A 16874-nucleotide genomic window follows, 5' to 3' on the forward strand; every position below is an offset into this window, starting at 1 on the left:
ATTGTTTTCACCCGCAATGTGATAGATGTCTGTTTAACTTGTGTGATGAACTTAATGTGTCTCCTGTGGTGAGGTAAACTGAGCTCTATCACTTGTTGAAATACTGAGGTCAGAGGCTTATGATCCATGAAAACTTTGAAATGCTTGTCTTCCAACCAAGATCCAAAATGTTTCACTGTCAAGTATACTGTGAGTAATTCATGATTAATGCACTCTACTTTTGTTGTTGAGCTGGCAGATTTTTAAAAAAGAAGGCTAGTGGTTGTTAGTTTGCAGAAATGAACTGTTGCAGCACTGCTCCCTCAGCCCTCTGCTTTGCATTTGATGGTGTCTTGGTGGCACCTGCAAATGAGTGTGCTGGCTTGTAGCATTTGCCACTGCTGTTTTTAGGTCATGTAGTGTACCTTCTCCAAGGAACCTTTCTGCTGCCATCCAAGTTTTTACTAATAAGCAGTCATTTAGAAGTTCCTGTACTTCTAGTACTTGGGTTTAAGGCTCTATACTCCTTCCACAATAGTTTCTCCACATTGTCCAACTCAGCATGCAAAGCAGCCATTTTATTTTGTAAATACTCTGTGATCACATGCACCTTGGTATGCTTCACTTTGATTTCACAGATGCTTGCGTGGAGTACCTGACAAGTTTTTCTCCACATTGAAGCTTCCGTAACACCAGCTGTATTCTGTTCCAAGTTCTTCTCATGAAATGCAAATGTGTGCATTCTACTTTGTTACGAGTGCAGTGATGAGTCACATGGAACCAGTGTAGAAGTTGTGGATGACCCGGAAAGCTTCACATGATATGGGTCTGCAGCACTTCATGGACCCATGTGAAAGAAAAGCATGTAGAGTATGGAAATTTGCTTAAACAGCAATTTGGTAAGTTCAGCACTGTGGAAAAATAGCAAAGGAGTCTTACTTCAATAATTGCACCATTTATGTCTGCTATCACGAAAGTCAATATAGAGCAGAAATCTCTAACCAAACCTAATGTTAAAGTCTTCTATACATACGCGACTACTGCAGAATTATTCGCTGTGATACATAAGGGAAGTGTTGAAGACGTACAGCGATCATACGAGCCCTTAGAATACACACTGATTTCTGATCCTGTGTCAATCAGAAAATGGTCACCAGTCATATTGTCTTGTATGAAAAGCTGACCAAAGCCAGTAACCATAGATACCATAGTGTTTTTACAGCATGTAAAGCATTTAGTCTTCATTTGATGAGCACACATGCCTGCTGTCATCTGTTACTGGAGTTTGGGTAATGTCACTGGCTCATGCATTGCCTGACAGTATCACCAAACTGTCTGTGATATCAACACCATTTGGAGTTCTCTCATTTAGAAGTGTGGTGACCATTAAGTCTTTCTTCATCCACATGTTTCTCCTGTTTGGCATTCAGTCTTGCAAGTTAACTGACCAGTTGAGTAACAGATGTAACAGATGGCTCTGTCTGTATAGCAGCTGTTGTGGCAGAACAATGTGGGTCACTTGACTTGGTGAATGTACAAATGGGTGATTTGGGTCCTCCTGCCATAACCTTTTTAATCGATCCACATGAACTGCACGAACTGTCATCCTTGCAAACGACAGCAATGACATCTGGTTTGTGATCCATATCATCAATTGAAAGGTCTGTAAAAGTGGGCATAACCCAAAATGGAGAGTGTAGGAATAAGCGATACAGGTTCTCTCACCATAATCTCTTTCATCAACATGCACAAACTTTCATCCTTGCGAGCAACAGCAGTGGCATCTGCTTTGCATGTCAGATCATCAACTGGAACATCTGCAAGAGCAGACATAATCACCCTAATATTTACATGTAAACTATGTAGCTAAAAGGTCCACTGTGACTGCTCTGACAGAAGTTCATTGCCAGGTGTGTGCAACAACTGAAGTATCTGACAAGGGAAACCACTGATACAAGTTTCACTTTCAATAATTTAATTCAAGCAAGATTCAGATAGTTTCCAAAGTGATGCAGCAAAGTCTTTTTAAGAGCTGTATAAGACTGCTGTTAAGAGTATGTCATTGATTTGTTTGATTATGCTTAGCTTCAGTTATTACCCAACCAATATAAACTGATCTGCAGTGGCACTGAACCCATGTAGAAGAAAGAAGGGCTCCACATGTGTGATCCATTGCTGTCTTTGGTGGACCAGGGAGATGGAATCTTCATGTTACTCTTACTTTTCTAGTAGTAGTCTGCATTGTTGTTGTCATTTGGTGTAGGTGGCAGTGGCATGATGTTACTGGCCAGAGGGAAAACCAACTGTTATTGCTTTTCCATTGTGTTGTTGCCATGACAGAGTGTTCCATGCACACATGAGAGAAGATGGAATATCTATTCATGAACCGTTCAGTATGGCGTCACCACTATGGGGATATATTAGCCCAAATTCAATTATACATATGCAGTGAATATTAATTAATACACTTCATTCCTGGAATCATGTGGTGTAATGTACACCACTGCCAAACAAAAAGAGAGAATTCTATATTATTTGATATCAGAGATAAGGCATTGTTTGATCGCTTTCACTCAAACATGGGTGACTAATGGATAGCACAAATCTTTTCTCTTTCTATATTACATTTATGAATGTTAGTGTTCTTTTCAAACTGTGGCTGACTGTTGAAAATGAACCACATAAAAGGAGTAAATGTACTGTGATACTGTTATCAGCATACCCAAATGACTAAAGAATTGCCTTTAAATGGTTCTACAGTGGATAACACACATCATCCTTATTGCACACTTCTGTGAATTGAACATTTTTTCCTCACTGATGAATTACCCCAGAATATGATGCCTTAGAACATTAGTGAATGAAAATAGGAAAAGTGAGTCAACTCTTTGCATCTCCAAAATTTGATATTATCTGTAATGCAAACGTTGCAGAGTTTAAAAATTTGAGATCTGTAACACGAGACATCCAGTCCTGGTTCTTGTTGATATAAACACCTAATAATTTAGAATGTTCCTTTTATTTATTGAGTTACCCTCATTTATTACTCCTAATGATGTGGTCAGGTCACGTGCAGTACTGAATTCATTTATTGTGTTTTATCTAAATTCCATGATAGTTCATTTACAATTATTGATTTATTTATTTAGATTTTCCAGTGTTGTTGTTATTCCATTAGGCTCAATAATTATGAGGGTTGCCCAGAAAGTAATACACAACATTTTTTTTTCAGCGCAAAACAATGCTACAAATGCAAACCATTATATGTGTATTATCTGAAGTCTCCTGAGTGACCTCGCCAGGTTTCCATCACATCTGACAGATAGCATAGCTGCAGGACAGTTTCAAAATGGAGCTGCAGGTGATGTGCATTAGAAGCAACATTCCATCATTGAATTTCTCACTGCAGAGAAAGAAACTGTGGGGAGTATTCACAAATGCTTGTACAAAGTCTATGGAGCACCGGCTGTCAACAGAAGTACAGTTAGTTGCTGGGACAGAGGGTGAGGTCATCAGATGGGGCTTCAGCATAGCTCCACAATATGTGGTGGGTGGAGAGACCATCTGTGGCTGTCACACCAAATGTGTTGCAGCGAGCTAATGTTGTCATTCAACAGCGAGCTGATGTCGTCATTCACAAGGGCAAATGCATTACGACTTGGCAGTTGGTGCTGTGCCTGTCAACCAGCAAAGGAAGTGTGGATGAAATTATCTGCACTCTTGGATATTCAAAAGTTTGTGAAAGAAGGATTTCATGGTGTCTAACAGTGGATCACAAATTGCACAGAAAAAAACATTTGTCTTGATTTGTTGCAAAGTTTTGAAGCTGAGGGGAGGTCTTCATATCCCAGATTGTGACAGGTGATGAAACCTGGATTCACCATTTTGAGCCCAAAACAAAATGACAGTCAATGGAATGGCACCACTCCCACTCCCCACAAAAGAAAAAATTCAAAGCAACTGCTTCTGCTGGTTAGGTCATGATCACCGTGTTCTGGGACTGTGAAGGTGAGATTCTCATTGATGTGATGCCAACAGGCAGTACCATTAATTCAGAAGCATATGTCACCCATTAACAAAACTCAAGATGTGCTTCCAGCAACTTTGGCACCACAGCAACCCAGAAGATGTTTTTCTGCAACATGATAATGCTCGGCCCCACACAAGTCTAGTGTTACCCCATCCGCCCTACCACCCTGACCTAGCCCCCTTGGACTTCCATGTGTTTGGGCCATTAAAGGATGTCATTCATGGAAGACATTTTGAGGACAATGAGAAAAATACAAGCACCAGACAAAAAAGATGATACTAAAGAATTTGCCCCAGAATACAGCTCACAACATGTAAACCAACAAAAGAAAAATTACATAAAAGTACTTCATCAAAATATTCAATACTTTGGTAACAAAAAATTAGAAGCAGAAGTACTCCTGAGTGAAGTAAGACCAGACATATTATGCATAAGTGAACATGGACTAACTGAAAGTAAAATACATAATGTGGCAATAAAGGACTACAAACTAGCTAGTTACTTCTGCAGATCTAAATATAAGGGTGGTGGCGTTTGTATATATATTAAAACAGGTACTCTATCAAAGAATGTAAACAGTGAAGCTGCTACATTTCACATAGCTAGAGAAAAAGACTTTGAAGTTACTGGTATAGTGGCAGAGGATTTTAGAGTGTTTTGTGTGTACAGGTCACCATGTGGCAATATTAGCATCTTTCTAAAAAAAGTTGCTAGCTTATTGAGAATGAATATGAAGAGAAATCTTATTATATGTGGAGACTTCAACATTGACATGGGAAAAGACACAAAAAATAAGACAGGATTTTGAAGAATTGTTAATGCAGCATAACATGAAAGTGACAATAACTGCACCAACAAGAGTGACTTCACAAAGTGAGACAATTATTGACAACATAATTACTAATATGTGTAACTATGAGTCACATGTAGTTCAGACAGAAATATCTGATCATCATGGACAACTAATCAGCTTTTGCAGAAGTAATGACACAGTATCAGAACCAAAACAAACAACCAAAGAAATTAGGATCATCAGTGAACAAAATATCAACATCTTTAGAACAATGTTAAGTAAGGAAACCTGGAATGAAACCCTACAGGCCCAGAGTGTAAATGAAAAATATGATGCATTTATTTCAACAATTAAGTACCGTTTTAATGTAGCATTTCCCAAAGTAAAGAGACAAGAAAGGCAGCAAGATCAAACACAGTGGATTACCAGTGAAATACTAGAACAGCGAAGGAAGCTTCAGGACGTGAGACGGATGGGCCAAGCTGAAAAATATAAAATGTTAAAAAAAGAAGTATAGAAAAACAATAAGAGAAGCAAAAGCAAGAGCAATTGACACCACTATAGCGTACTCAAAAAACAAGGCAAAGGCAGCTTGGAATGCAATCAATGCTGAAAGAAAGGAAAAAGATGGGTCAAACAAAGAAGAAGGTATTAGGTCAAGTAAAATAGACAACACAGTGGTCACAGATGGTATGGAAATAGCAAACATACTGAATAATAACTATATCAGTGTAGTAGAAAACCTAAAATCAGAAAGAAATAGTCAAAAACAGAAGGGTATGAAGGTACCAAAAAGATCATGCAGTACTATGTTCTTAAGACCAGTCACGGAAGATGAATTGTGGAAAACTATACAGAAACTAAAGTCCAAGAAATCAGCTGGTGATGATGAAATATCAAATCATATAATAAAGCTGGTATGTGAGGAGATAATAACACCACTGCTGAACATAGCAAACTGTTCTTTCAGAGATGCAATTTTTCCAGAAAAACTGAAGATAACGAAGGTAGCGCCAGTGTACAAGAAAGGGTGTAAGGATGATCCCAACAACTACAGACCAGTGTCACTGATATCAGGTTTCTCAAAAATCCTAGAAATGCTTATGTATACCAGATTAGTTAACTTTTTGGACAAACATAACATTCATGCCCTCACAACATGGTTTCAGAAAGGGTAAATCTACAGAATCAGCAATTGTCAGTCTAACAGAATACATTTTACAGTCATTAGATGAGAAAAAGGTTGTCTCTGCAATGTTTCTGGATCTTTCAAAGGCATTTGACACCATTGACTATGAAATGCTGATACAAAAATTAAGCAACTATGGCATTCGGGGGCAACCAGGTGAATGGATAAAATCATACTTGTGCAACCGCAAGCAGTATGTATCATTAGGAAACTCGTACCAATCAGAAACCAAATCCATCAAATATGGAGTGCCGCAGGGTTCGGTAATGGGGCCATTGTTATTTAATGTATTTGTTAATGATATAGGTGTTGAGGAGGAAGAAAAGAAAATATTGTATGCTGATGACAAGACAATACTAAATAGTGACCAAAATATGGAACAGCTTGAGAGAAGAGCATACATATCTGCAAATGTCACAACTCAATGGCTGTTGGAAAATGAACTGGTTATAAATCTAAAAAAGACTATGTATGCAGTGTTTAAAAACAAGGAAAAGGCTGTAGACATGGATTTAGAGGTTGATGGAACAAGGCTGGAAGAAGTAGAATCTGCTAGATTCTTAGGTATTCTTGTGGATAATGACCTGAAATGGAAAAAAAACATATTAAAAATGTCTGTAAGAAACTGAGCTCTGTCATATTCTTAATGATGCAGCTATCACAGTATTCAGACAAGAACCTTCTGTGTACAGTGTATCATGGACTTTTCGAACCATACTTACAGTATGGAGTGACTGTGTGGAGAAACTCAAACAAACAAGAGACAAAACGAGTGTTCACTTTACAAAAAAAAGCAATTAGGACCATTTTAAGAAGAAAGACCTCTGAAACATGCAGAAACTGTTTCAAGAATTTAGGTATCTTAACTTTTTCATCGTTGTATATATACAAAACAATAACGTACATCACAAAAGGTAGTGAGGACTGGATTACAAATGCTAGTGTACACACCCACAATACAAGAAAGAAGAATGAAGTACGGAGCATACCCCACCGACTGGCAATGCTAGAAAAAGGACCCCAGTACTCTGGTATCAGACTACTAAGAAGTCTGCCCACAAACCTGCAAGATAGTGTACTTCATAATGACTTTCCAAAGAAACTTAAAGACTATCTCATTGAAAAAGAGTTTTACAGTGTTGCAGAATACTTATGCCATTAAATTTGTATATATTGTTACTCATTATCAGTGATGTAAAAATGTAAGCTAAAGGTGTAGAAAAATAAGTGATAAAGAATGTTAATACTTTGACATGTCCTACATTACACATACATTACTGTACACAATGTAATCTTACAGGATCAAATAAAATTCAATTCGATTCACACTGTTAATCACTGGCTCTGTCACCAGGACAAGGATTGTTACTGACAGGGCATTCATGCCCTTGTTTTGCGCTGCAGGAAGGTCATAGAATGGGATGGAGATTATGTGGAAAAATAGGGTATGTAGATACACACATTCTTTTGTGTGTATAATTCTCATTATGTTCAATAAAGAACTGTTGAAAAAAAATGCAATGCATTACTTTCTGGACAACCCTCGTATAATATTTACATTATTAGCAAAGAGAACTGTTTCTGTTTCTTTGGTATATGATGGATTATCATTTATATCCAAGGTGCATCACCTAAACCTAGCAATGCAAATTTTGCAGAAATGGAAACTGCTACTGATGAGCAATTTTCACAGAATGGATTGGTAGTCTGGGGCTCATATCGTTAGCCAATAAACAGATTGTAATAATATTTAGTTTTTAAATGGAAAAATGCCTATGGACATTATCAAACTAAACTAGGGTAAATTAGAATGTTAGTGGTGTTTGGTGCAGGAGTCTAGTACGAGTATTTGATGAGGTATTGTATTTTGAAAAGTTTCCACATTGACACTTTTTTGTGCCATTTCATTTGCATAGTTGCTAGGTAAGATATTGTTATGTTTGCTTACAGTGTGCTTGTGTGTTCCTTGTGTGCATTGTGAGGTGCTAGTCAATTACTGTACGACAGTCCAAGCAGTAGGTTGTGAGTGGATTATGGGATTTTTTCAGTCAACATGTCTATGTTGTATAGAGAGTGTGGGAAGAATGAAGTTTGTTCTTGTAGGGTGTATGCTGCAAGATATCCCAATAATTCCAACAGATGTCAACCATCTCAGCAGTAATTTATCAAATTCTTCAACCTGTTATGTGAATATGGTAGTGTAACACCTAGACAACATAACAGAAGGGAACAAGTGATGACAGAAGAGAGGGAAATTAATGTTCTTGCGGCTATTGCAGTTGATTCACACGTTAGCTGCCGCAGAATTACATGAGGATGTGGGATGAGTCAGGAAAGTGTCCTACATATTCTCCATCACATAGGTTCCATCCGTATCACATATCTCTCCAACAAGAGCTGCATGGAAATGATTATTAGAGTTGTGTTAACTACTGTGCATGGGCATAAAGATAGGATACTCAAGACTTATGATGTATCTTGTTTAATGATGAAGCCACATTTACCAATCATGGCAAGGTAAACTGCTGAAACATACACTATTGATCTGTTGACAATCCCTGTTGGCTTCATCAGGTGAAATGTCAACAACCATGAAGTGTGAATGTGTGGTGTGGGATAATGAGCCATTAGCTAATAGCTCCATTTTCCATAACTGGAACAATGAACAAGCACAAGTATCACAGCCTTCTAACAGACCATCTTCCATGAATGTCAGAACACAATCCTCTCCAGACTGAGAGGAACCTCTGGTACCAACATGATGGCTGCCAGCCCATAGTGCACAAAGTACTATAGTGCCTCTTCATGAATTGTTTCAAAATCGTTGGATTGGGCACAAAGGACCCGTATGTTGGCCGGCCAGTTCCCCAGATTTGATGCCTGTAGAATTTCTTCTGTGGGGAAAGCTGAAGGACACTGACAACAAAGACATACTGACTACACCTGAATATATGAAATGATGTATTATTGCAGCCTGCTCAGACATCTGTGCTGAAATGTACGACAGTTGTTCCATACCAGACTGGAAGTATGAATTGCTGCTGCTGGTAGCCATTTTGAAAACAACCAGTGAGGGTCAATTGACTTGTTACTGGCCAGAATCTACATAACTAGAGTATGTACTTGCATTGTTCTTTAGTTTGTGCTGCTGCAAGTATTGTACATGTGTAGGTGTGGGAACTATTCATTCTATCTGAATTTTGTGTCCAGGAGTTCAATACATGATTCAGTGACTGGTTTTCATACGTAACTGTGACTTGTAATTATTGTCATCAACACTGTTAATCTTCTAATAATGTTTACTGCTAACTGTGGTAATAGGATCAGACTATGAACAGTGTTACTTTCAATAGTTACTTGATGTGCACAACTTTTTCATATAGATAAGACTGTTAGATTTCAAAGAAAGTGACTTGAGAACTGTGTTAATGATTTACTTGCTACATGTTAATAATTGTCTTTAATTACTTCAGTGTTAGGTTACTGCATTTGATTAATATTGCAGGATTTCAGTGCATTATGTGACTATCTGGTTGTCTGTACTGCAGTTAGAATGGATGAGACTCAATCTGGCCATAAACTGTAGTTTATTCAACATCTATGTGCAAGTAAAGTGTATGAACTGCAAATGTGGTGTACACTGCTTCATTGACAGTAGCCTACTTTAAATATCCACTTTTCATCAAGATTTGACAGAGGCGCAGCTACCAAGGGCATACTTGTATGGGTAATAGTTATGCTAAAAGACCCAGTATTGTCCCTGTGGTACACCTGTAGCAATTATTCTCCATTCTGAAGATGCTGCTTCATTGTATATGTTCACTAAATTTCTGGGCCAAAGTTAGATTTAACCTTGAGTAGTGAAGATCATCCTTTTCCTAGTGTTGTAGCCATGTACACTGCTATTACTTTTGAATTCATTTGGATTGTTAATAACAAATTTCATAAGTGAATATATATATTGTGAGGCTACAGTGAAGATTTCTAGCTCTTTAAATAAGTGTCTGCAGGATGATCTTGGATGAGCTCCAGCAATTATTCTGATTACATGCTTTTGTGCAATGAACACTCTTTTACGCAATGATGAGTTACCCCAGAATATGATGCCATACGAAAGCAGAGAATGAAAATAGGTGTGGTAAGCTAATTTACTCAGGTGTATATCACCAAAATTTGCAATGACCCTAATAGCATAAGTAGCTGAACTCAAACGTTTCAGCAGATCCTCAGTGTGTTTTTTCCAGTTCAACCCCTCATCAATGCATACACCTAGCAAATTTTGAATATTCTACCTTAGCTACCGATTTCTGATCAAAGTCTATATTTATTAATGGGGTCATTCCATTTACTGTGTGGCACTGTATATACTGTGTTTTGTCAAAGTTTAATGAGAGCCCATTTGCAGAGAACCACTTAATGATTTTCTGAAAAACATTGTTTACAATTTCACCATTTAATTCTTGTCTGTCGGGTGTGATAGCTATACTTGTATCATCTGCGAAAAGTACCAGCTTTGCATCTTTGTGAATATAGAATGGCAAGTCATTAATATATATTAAGAACAGCAGAGGACCCAAGACTGAACCTTGCGGCACCCCATTCTTGATTGTACCCCAGTTTGAGAAATCATCATTTTTTTTTGCATATTATGTGAATTGGTGGGACTTTGAGGGGTGGTGGGTGACTGGAGGGATAAGGCATGGGAGATCCATTTCTGTACAAGGATGGGAGGGTAATTTCAGTCGGTGAAGGCCTCAGTAAGACACTTGGTTTGTTTGGAGAAGGACTACTCATCACTACAGATGTGACAGCCATGGGTGAATAGGCTGTATGGAAGGGACTTCTTTGTATGGAATGGGTAGTAGCTGTCATATGGAGGTGGTTGGTAGGTTTCATATGGTCAGAGTTTCTGATCATCTGATCAGAGTTTCTGATCATCTTCAAGATGGAGGTCAACATCAAGGAATGTGGTTCGTTGGGTTGAGGAGGACCAGGTGAAGTGAATGAGGGAAGACAAGTTAAGGTTCTGGAGGAATGTGGATACAGTGTCCTCACCTCCAATCCAGACCACTAAGATGTCATTAATGATTATGAACCAGATTAGGGATTTTGAGGGATTTGGGATTATGGATGGTTAGAAGGTTCCTCTAGATGGCCCATGAATACATTGGCATCGGGTGGAGCCATACAGGTGCCCATTGCCATACGATGATGTCTTCAAATGTGAAGTGATTGTGAGTGAGGATATAGTTCATCATGATGACCAGGAAGGAGCTGTAAGTTTGTAATTAGTGAGACATTGGGAAAGGTAGTGTTCAAAATTGGCAAGGCCATGGGAATTAGGGTGTAAACAGAGTTGGCATCAATAGCAACAAGCAGGGCACCATGTGGTAAAGGAACTGAAACTGTGGAGAATCAGTAAAGGAAATAGGAAATTGTTGGTGTCTTCTGTATAGGAGGAGGGGGGGGGGGGAGGTTTCTGGATTCTGTGTGATGGTGGGAGGGAGTTTCTGAGGGAGTGGTAAATGTAGAAGGTCTGCAAGAGAGGGTATGTCAGCTATGAGGGGATGTGGGGGAGGTTTGGAGACTGTTGTAGAGGTGTCAGATAGTGGTATTCCAAGGTGGGAGTAGGAGGGGAACAGATTGGAGATATTTTTGATGTGGTGTTGTGCTTGCTACTCTAGTTCCTGGAGGCAAGAATTTCGTAATGAGAGATGAGATCCAGGAATTTTGCATTGCAGAGCAGGAGAATTTTACATATAGACAGGAGGTATTGCAAAGAGGTTTGGCCCTGATGTACATGGCTTTTTAGGTCTAGCTCTGTGAGGACTAAGAAATGGCAAAATGTGAACAGCTCGAGTTCATTGTGGAAGGAGGAGTTACAGGCAGAGATGGGTAATTTACTGGGTAGGCCATTTGGGGGCAATTCCATGAGCCAGGCAACAATGCAGGTAAAGTATGTGGGACTGGGTTCTGGCTAAGGATAAAGGATACTTTTCCATACTGGCACAAATGGAAGGAGCAAGGATCCATAATGGAGGAAAAAAATATTTATACATATATTCACAAAAATATGTGTGAAAAATCACAAAAACGGTGGAACAGACAAAGTATGGGAAAACAAGGTGGAACCTGAGGGAGCAGGCTAATAGCGAAAGCAAACTGAAATCAATGTGAAAATGCAATGAGATCAAAGATAAAAATAAACAAAAATTCAATAATACGGGAAGCAGGTAGAGTGGATATGTATGTCAGGTGGATATGTATGACGAAGGGGAACAGCACATCTCTTTACACTAACATCCCTAATGCTCAGGGGCTTTCACTACTTGACATTATCTTTCCCAAATTCTGACAAATTACAAACCTACAACCTTCTTCCTGGCCACCATGACCAACTATATCCTCACCCACAATTATTTCACCTTTGAAGGCATCAGCCCTATGGCAGTGGGCACCCACATGGCACCATCCTATGCCAACCTGTTCATGGGCCATCTAGATGAATCCATCCTAACCATACAGAGTCCCTAACCCTTCACTTAGTTCAGATTGACTGGTGACATCTTGGTGATGTGGCCTGAGTGTGAGGATATCCTATCCATATTCCTCCATAACCTCAACACGTTCTTCCCCATCCACTTCATCTCATCCTACTCAACCCAACAAGCCATCTTCCCTGATACTGACCTCCATCTTAAAGATGGCTACAGCAGTACAACCATCCATATCAAACCTGCCAATCACCAGCAATACTTCCACTCTGACAGCTGTCACCCATTCCATACCTAGAAGCTCCTATCAAACAGCCTAGTCAGCTATGGCTGTTGCATCTGTAGTGATGAACAGTGCCTCTGCAAATATCAAAGGTCTCACTGAGGCCTTCACAGACCAAAATTACCCTTCTACAGAAACAGATCTCCCATGCCTTATCTCTCCAGTCATGCACCATGTCACAAAGTACTAACAACCAGCCACAGAGGAACATTCCCCTCATGACTCAATATCACATTCATTGCCAGGGTTTTGACTATCTCTTGTCATCCCTGAAATGAGGAACATCCAACCAACTATCCCTTCCACCCCTTCCACAGTGGTATCCCTCCACCCACTGAACCTACACGGTATTTTTGTCCATCTCTATTCCACCCCTGTTCCCAACCCCTTGCCCCCTGGCTCATATCCCTGCAACAGACCTAAATGAAGACCTGTCTGATACATACTCCCATTACCACCTACTCCACTCCAGTCACAAAAAATCACCTATCCCATCAAAGGTGGACTACCTGTGAAAGCAGTCATGTGATCTACAAGCTAAGCTGCAATCACTATGCTGTTTTCTACATGGGCATGACAACCAACAGGCTGTCTGCCTGCATGAATAACCACAACAAACTGTGGCCAAGAGACAACTGAACCACCCTCCCACTGCTAACAGTATGTTTTTCACTTCAATGACTGCTTCATAGCCTGTGCCAGCTGGATCCTTCCTACAACATCAGCTTTTCTGAATTGTCTGGTGGGAAGTCTCCCAGCAGCCTATCCTAAGTTCCTGTAACTCACATGGCCTCAACCTTAGTTAGTCACTGTTCCTCACCCATCTATAACCATTCCTGTTTCATATCCAGCACTACACAGCCTTCTATTCCAACAAACCACCCACAATCTCTTTATTTCACTCCTTTTCCACCTCCTCCCCCCCCCCCCTCATTATCTAACCACCAGACTGCATCTAGGTGCCCTACCATTTCCCCACCATGCTCCTGTATGCCCCCCACCCCTACCCTGCTATCCCTCCACTTCCCCACCTTTGCCTCTTCCTTACCTCCACCACTCAAATTGCTTCTCCCATTGTGCACAACTGCTTGCTGTCTGGCCTTGGAAGTTAGTCACAATGGTCATGTGTGTATGAATTGTGTTTGCATGAATGTGTGTGTGTGTGTGTGTGTGTGTGTGTGTGTGTTGGCTATTATCAGCCATTGACCACATGTATGGAATGGACTTTGCATTGGTATACAACAGCAATCACTATATTAATTACTGTGCACATTGCATGTACAAATAATTTATACTGTATTAACCTGTTGTACAGAATTGTAATGCTAATCCTAAAACTCAATTTCTACACTATTAGTACCCACGAATTTTCTTAAACTGTAGAATGGATTTTTTGTTAACCATTTTACAACCCACCTTTAAAATGTTTGAAAGGTGTATTCAATGCAGAATGTGGCAATTTATTAAAAAATTTCAAACAGTTCATTTTGTGAGAGTTGCCTGTTTTTGTCAGCTTATGTCTTGGAATGTCAATAGTCATCTTATTTCTGGTGTCACGACAGTGTATGTTCTTTCTGGTGTCAAACTCTGCTATGTTGCATGTATCAATGATGCATAGGTAAGAAGATTGATCACTGTCATTATCTTGGTATTAGTGAATAAAGGACAGCAGTGTTCCCTTGGACCAAACTTACACATTATTCTTAGCACCTTTCTTTGAATCATTAATACTTCACTGATGTGGCATGAGTGATCCCATAACAGCCCATAAGCCCGTAGGATATGCTAGACAGAGAAAGTCTGAAGGAAGCTATCCTAAGATATTCATTTCTCATTATATAAGATAATTTCCATATGAGGTAGGACACTCGTCATACCTTTCTGTAGACAAGATTAACATGGAGTCGCCAGTTTAGTTTGGAATCCGTATGTATTCCAAGCAGTTTTACAGATTTTGCATCTATATCTTTGACTAGTCCCAGCAGCAAGTGTTCGAGTTTTCTCTGCACCGTGCAGTAGTTTATTAGATATGAGCCAGTTTGCTGTTAAGGAGGGTAAGTCCTGTGATTTCTGGCATAACCTTAACCTATCTCGATCTGTCATGATTAAAGTTGTGTCATCTGCATAGCAGATAAATAGCTGAATTCTAACATAATGTGACAGGTTGTTAATTGCAGCAACAAAGAAGAATGGTCCAAGGACAGAGCCCTCAGGCACACCAAATGTGACTTTCTTCAGGGAAGCCTGCTTATTTTGAATTGTCACAAACTGACTCTCATTATTTAGATAAGAATTAATTATATCAAATGCTGTATTATTTATTGCATAATGTTGTAGTTTGGCTAGTAAGAAGTCATAGGAGCTATAGTCAAAAACATTACAGAAATCGCATAGCTCAAGAGAGACTGTATTCTTATTTATAAATGCAGTTAATATCTGATTAACAATTTCAAGGACTGTAGAAGTAGTATTTTTTTCCTTGCCAGAAAACCATAATTTGATTTGTGTATTGAAAGATGGCCTGTTCTGTGGAGACACCCTTTTGAAATACAAATTGAGACTAAATATCTTATTTTGAGAGATATGTGTTATGGCTTATACATACACATTTTTTTCAGTACCTTTGAGAATGTGATAAGCAGAGAGACTAATCAATAATTATTAATAGGTTTTTTGTAAAGGAGTTTGACAGAGCATATTTCAACCTGTCTGGAAATATCTCCTGTGGTAGTGATGTGTTGCATAAGCAATTGAATAGATTACACAGGTAATTTCCTTCCCTATATTTGTTCAACCAAGGGTGAAGATGCATCTCTGTCAGTGCAGTATTACACCATAATCTTACTTACAATATTTGTCATCTATTTTGACATAGATATCAGTGACTTGCATTTATGGTTAGAAAATGTGAATGTGGAATTTGGAACATAGTTCTGAGGCAAAACTCCAGAATCACTTGTAGAAAGCTCTACAAACAGCATACATCTGCCTCACAATCATGATTTTAAAACAACATTACATTAACAAATATAGTGCAATAAGGAGAAATGAGAGATAATACCCTTCACTGATTCTTACTATGGCACAGAAACAAGTGTGAGATACAGCAACAAAAATCTGTGACCACTTGCCTAGTGATGTGAAGAATTTAATAAATCATAAAATTAACTTCAGTCATGAACAGAAATTATATCTGCTTGACAACTTCTACTCCATGGAATAATCTTTAAATCTGTAATACAAAAAAATAAAAATGTGTACTTGTGTGTGAATGTGTGTGTGTAGAGGTGGAGGGGGGGGGGGGGGGGGGGGCGGGCTGCATGTGTGTGTGTATGTGTGTGACAGAGAGAGAGTGAACACAGTTAAATATAGACCACTGTAATAATAATGTCAATAATAAGGTAGCTTAAGATACTGTATCATGTAAACTATCAGTATGCTGTCATATTTGTCACCGAGAAAGTGTACTGTAATTGCAAAACTAAAGACATCATAGCAAAACTGAGCTATGGTAATTGAGATTTTCTATTTTTCTTCCTTTCAGTAATGTTTGTGCTGACTTAAGTTTGAGATTTCTCATTTTCTATTAATTTATTTGGGTTATGTAAGTGATAGACTTATGGGTATAAATTTTCTTTTCTGTCTTTTACTTTTAAAAAATTTAAGGTGGAGGAACAATAGATTACATACCTGGACACAGCTCTCTTGCCACTGCTCCAAGGGCATGAGCAATGGAAAGGACAGAGTTGATGGTATTGGCTACTGAAGTGCTCTGTAATAAAAATCAGTTTATTGAAATTTTTATCTGTCACTGAAGTGATTTTTAAAGACCAATACTAGCTAAATTTAATTTACATTGTTAGTAGAGTGTTATTTACTTATAATAAGTTGTGTTTTGACTATGGTGTTATTTCCCATTTTATTTTCATTGTGTTTATACAAGGTGATATTTCTTCACAGATTGACATGAAGAATATACTCAACAAAAGCGAGCAGAGTATGTACATACCAGAACATGTTCAGTACATTTACACTTGCATATAATTGCTCAAAGTTTAATGTAATCTGACAACAAATTCCCCCTAATTTATATTACATTACATGAA

General features: G+C 38.7%; 1 protein-coding gene across 1 annotated transcript in view; it reads right to left on the reverse strand.

Annotated features, from left to right (window-relative positions):
* The window catches only part of LOC126190938 (uncharacterized), a 101849-nt gene that overhangs the window by 23336 nt on the left and 61639 nt on the right, over positions 1–16874 (reverse strand). Inside the window, exon 10 of the mRNA XM_049931581.1 lies at positions 16459–16540. Coding sequence (XP_049787538.1) covers positions 16459–16540 — 82 coding nt within the window. The remainder of the gene's footprint in view (positions 1–16458; positions 16541–16874) is intronic.

Source organism: Schistocerca cancellata, chromosome 6 (genome assembly GCF_023864275.1).
Source record: "Schistocerca cancellata isolate TAMUIC-IGC-003103 chromosome 6, iqSchCanc2.1, whole genome shotgun sequence".
Classification (NCBI taxonomy): Eukaryota; Metazoa; Arthropoda; class Insecta; order Orthoptera; family Acrididae; genus Schistocerca; species Schistocerca cancellata.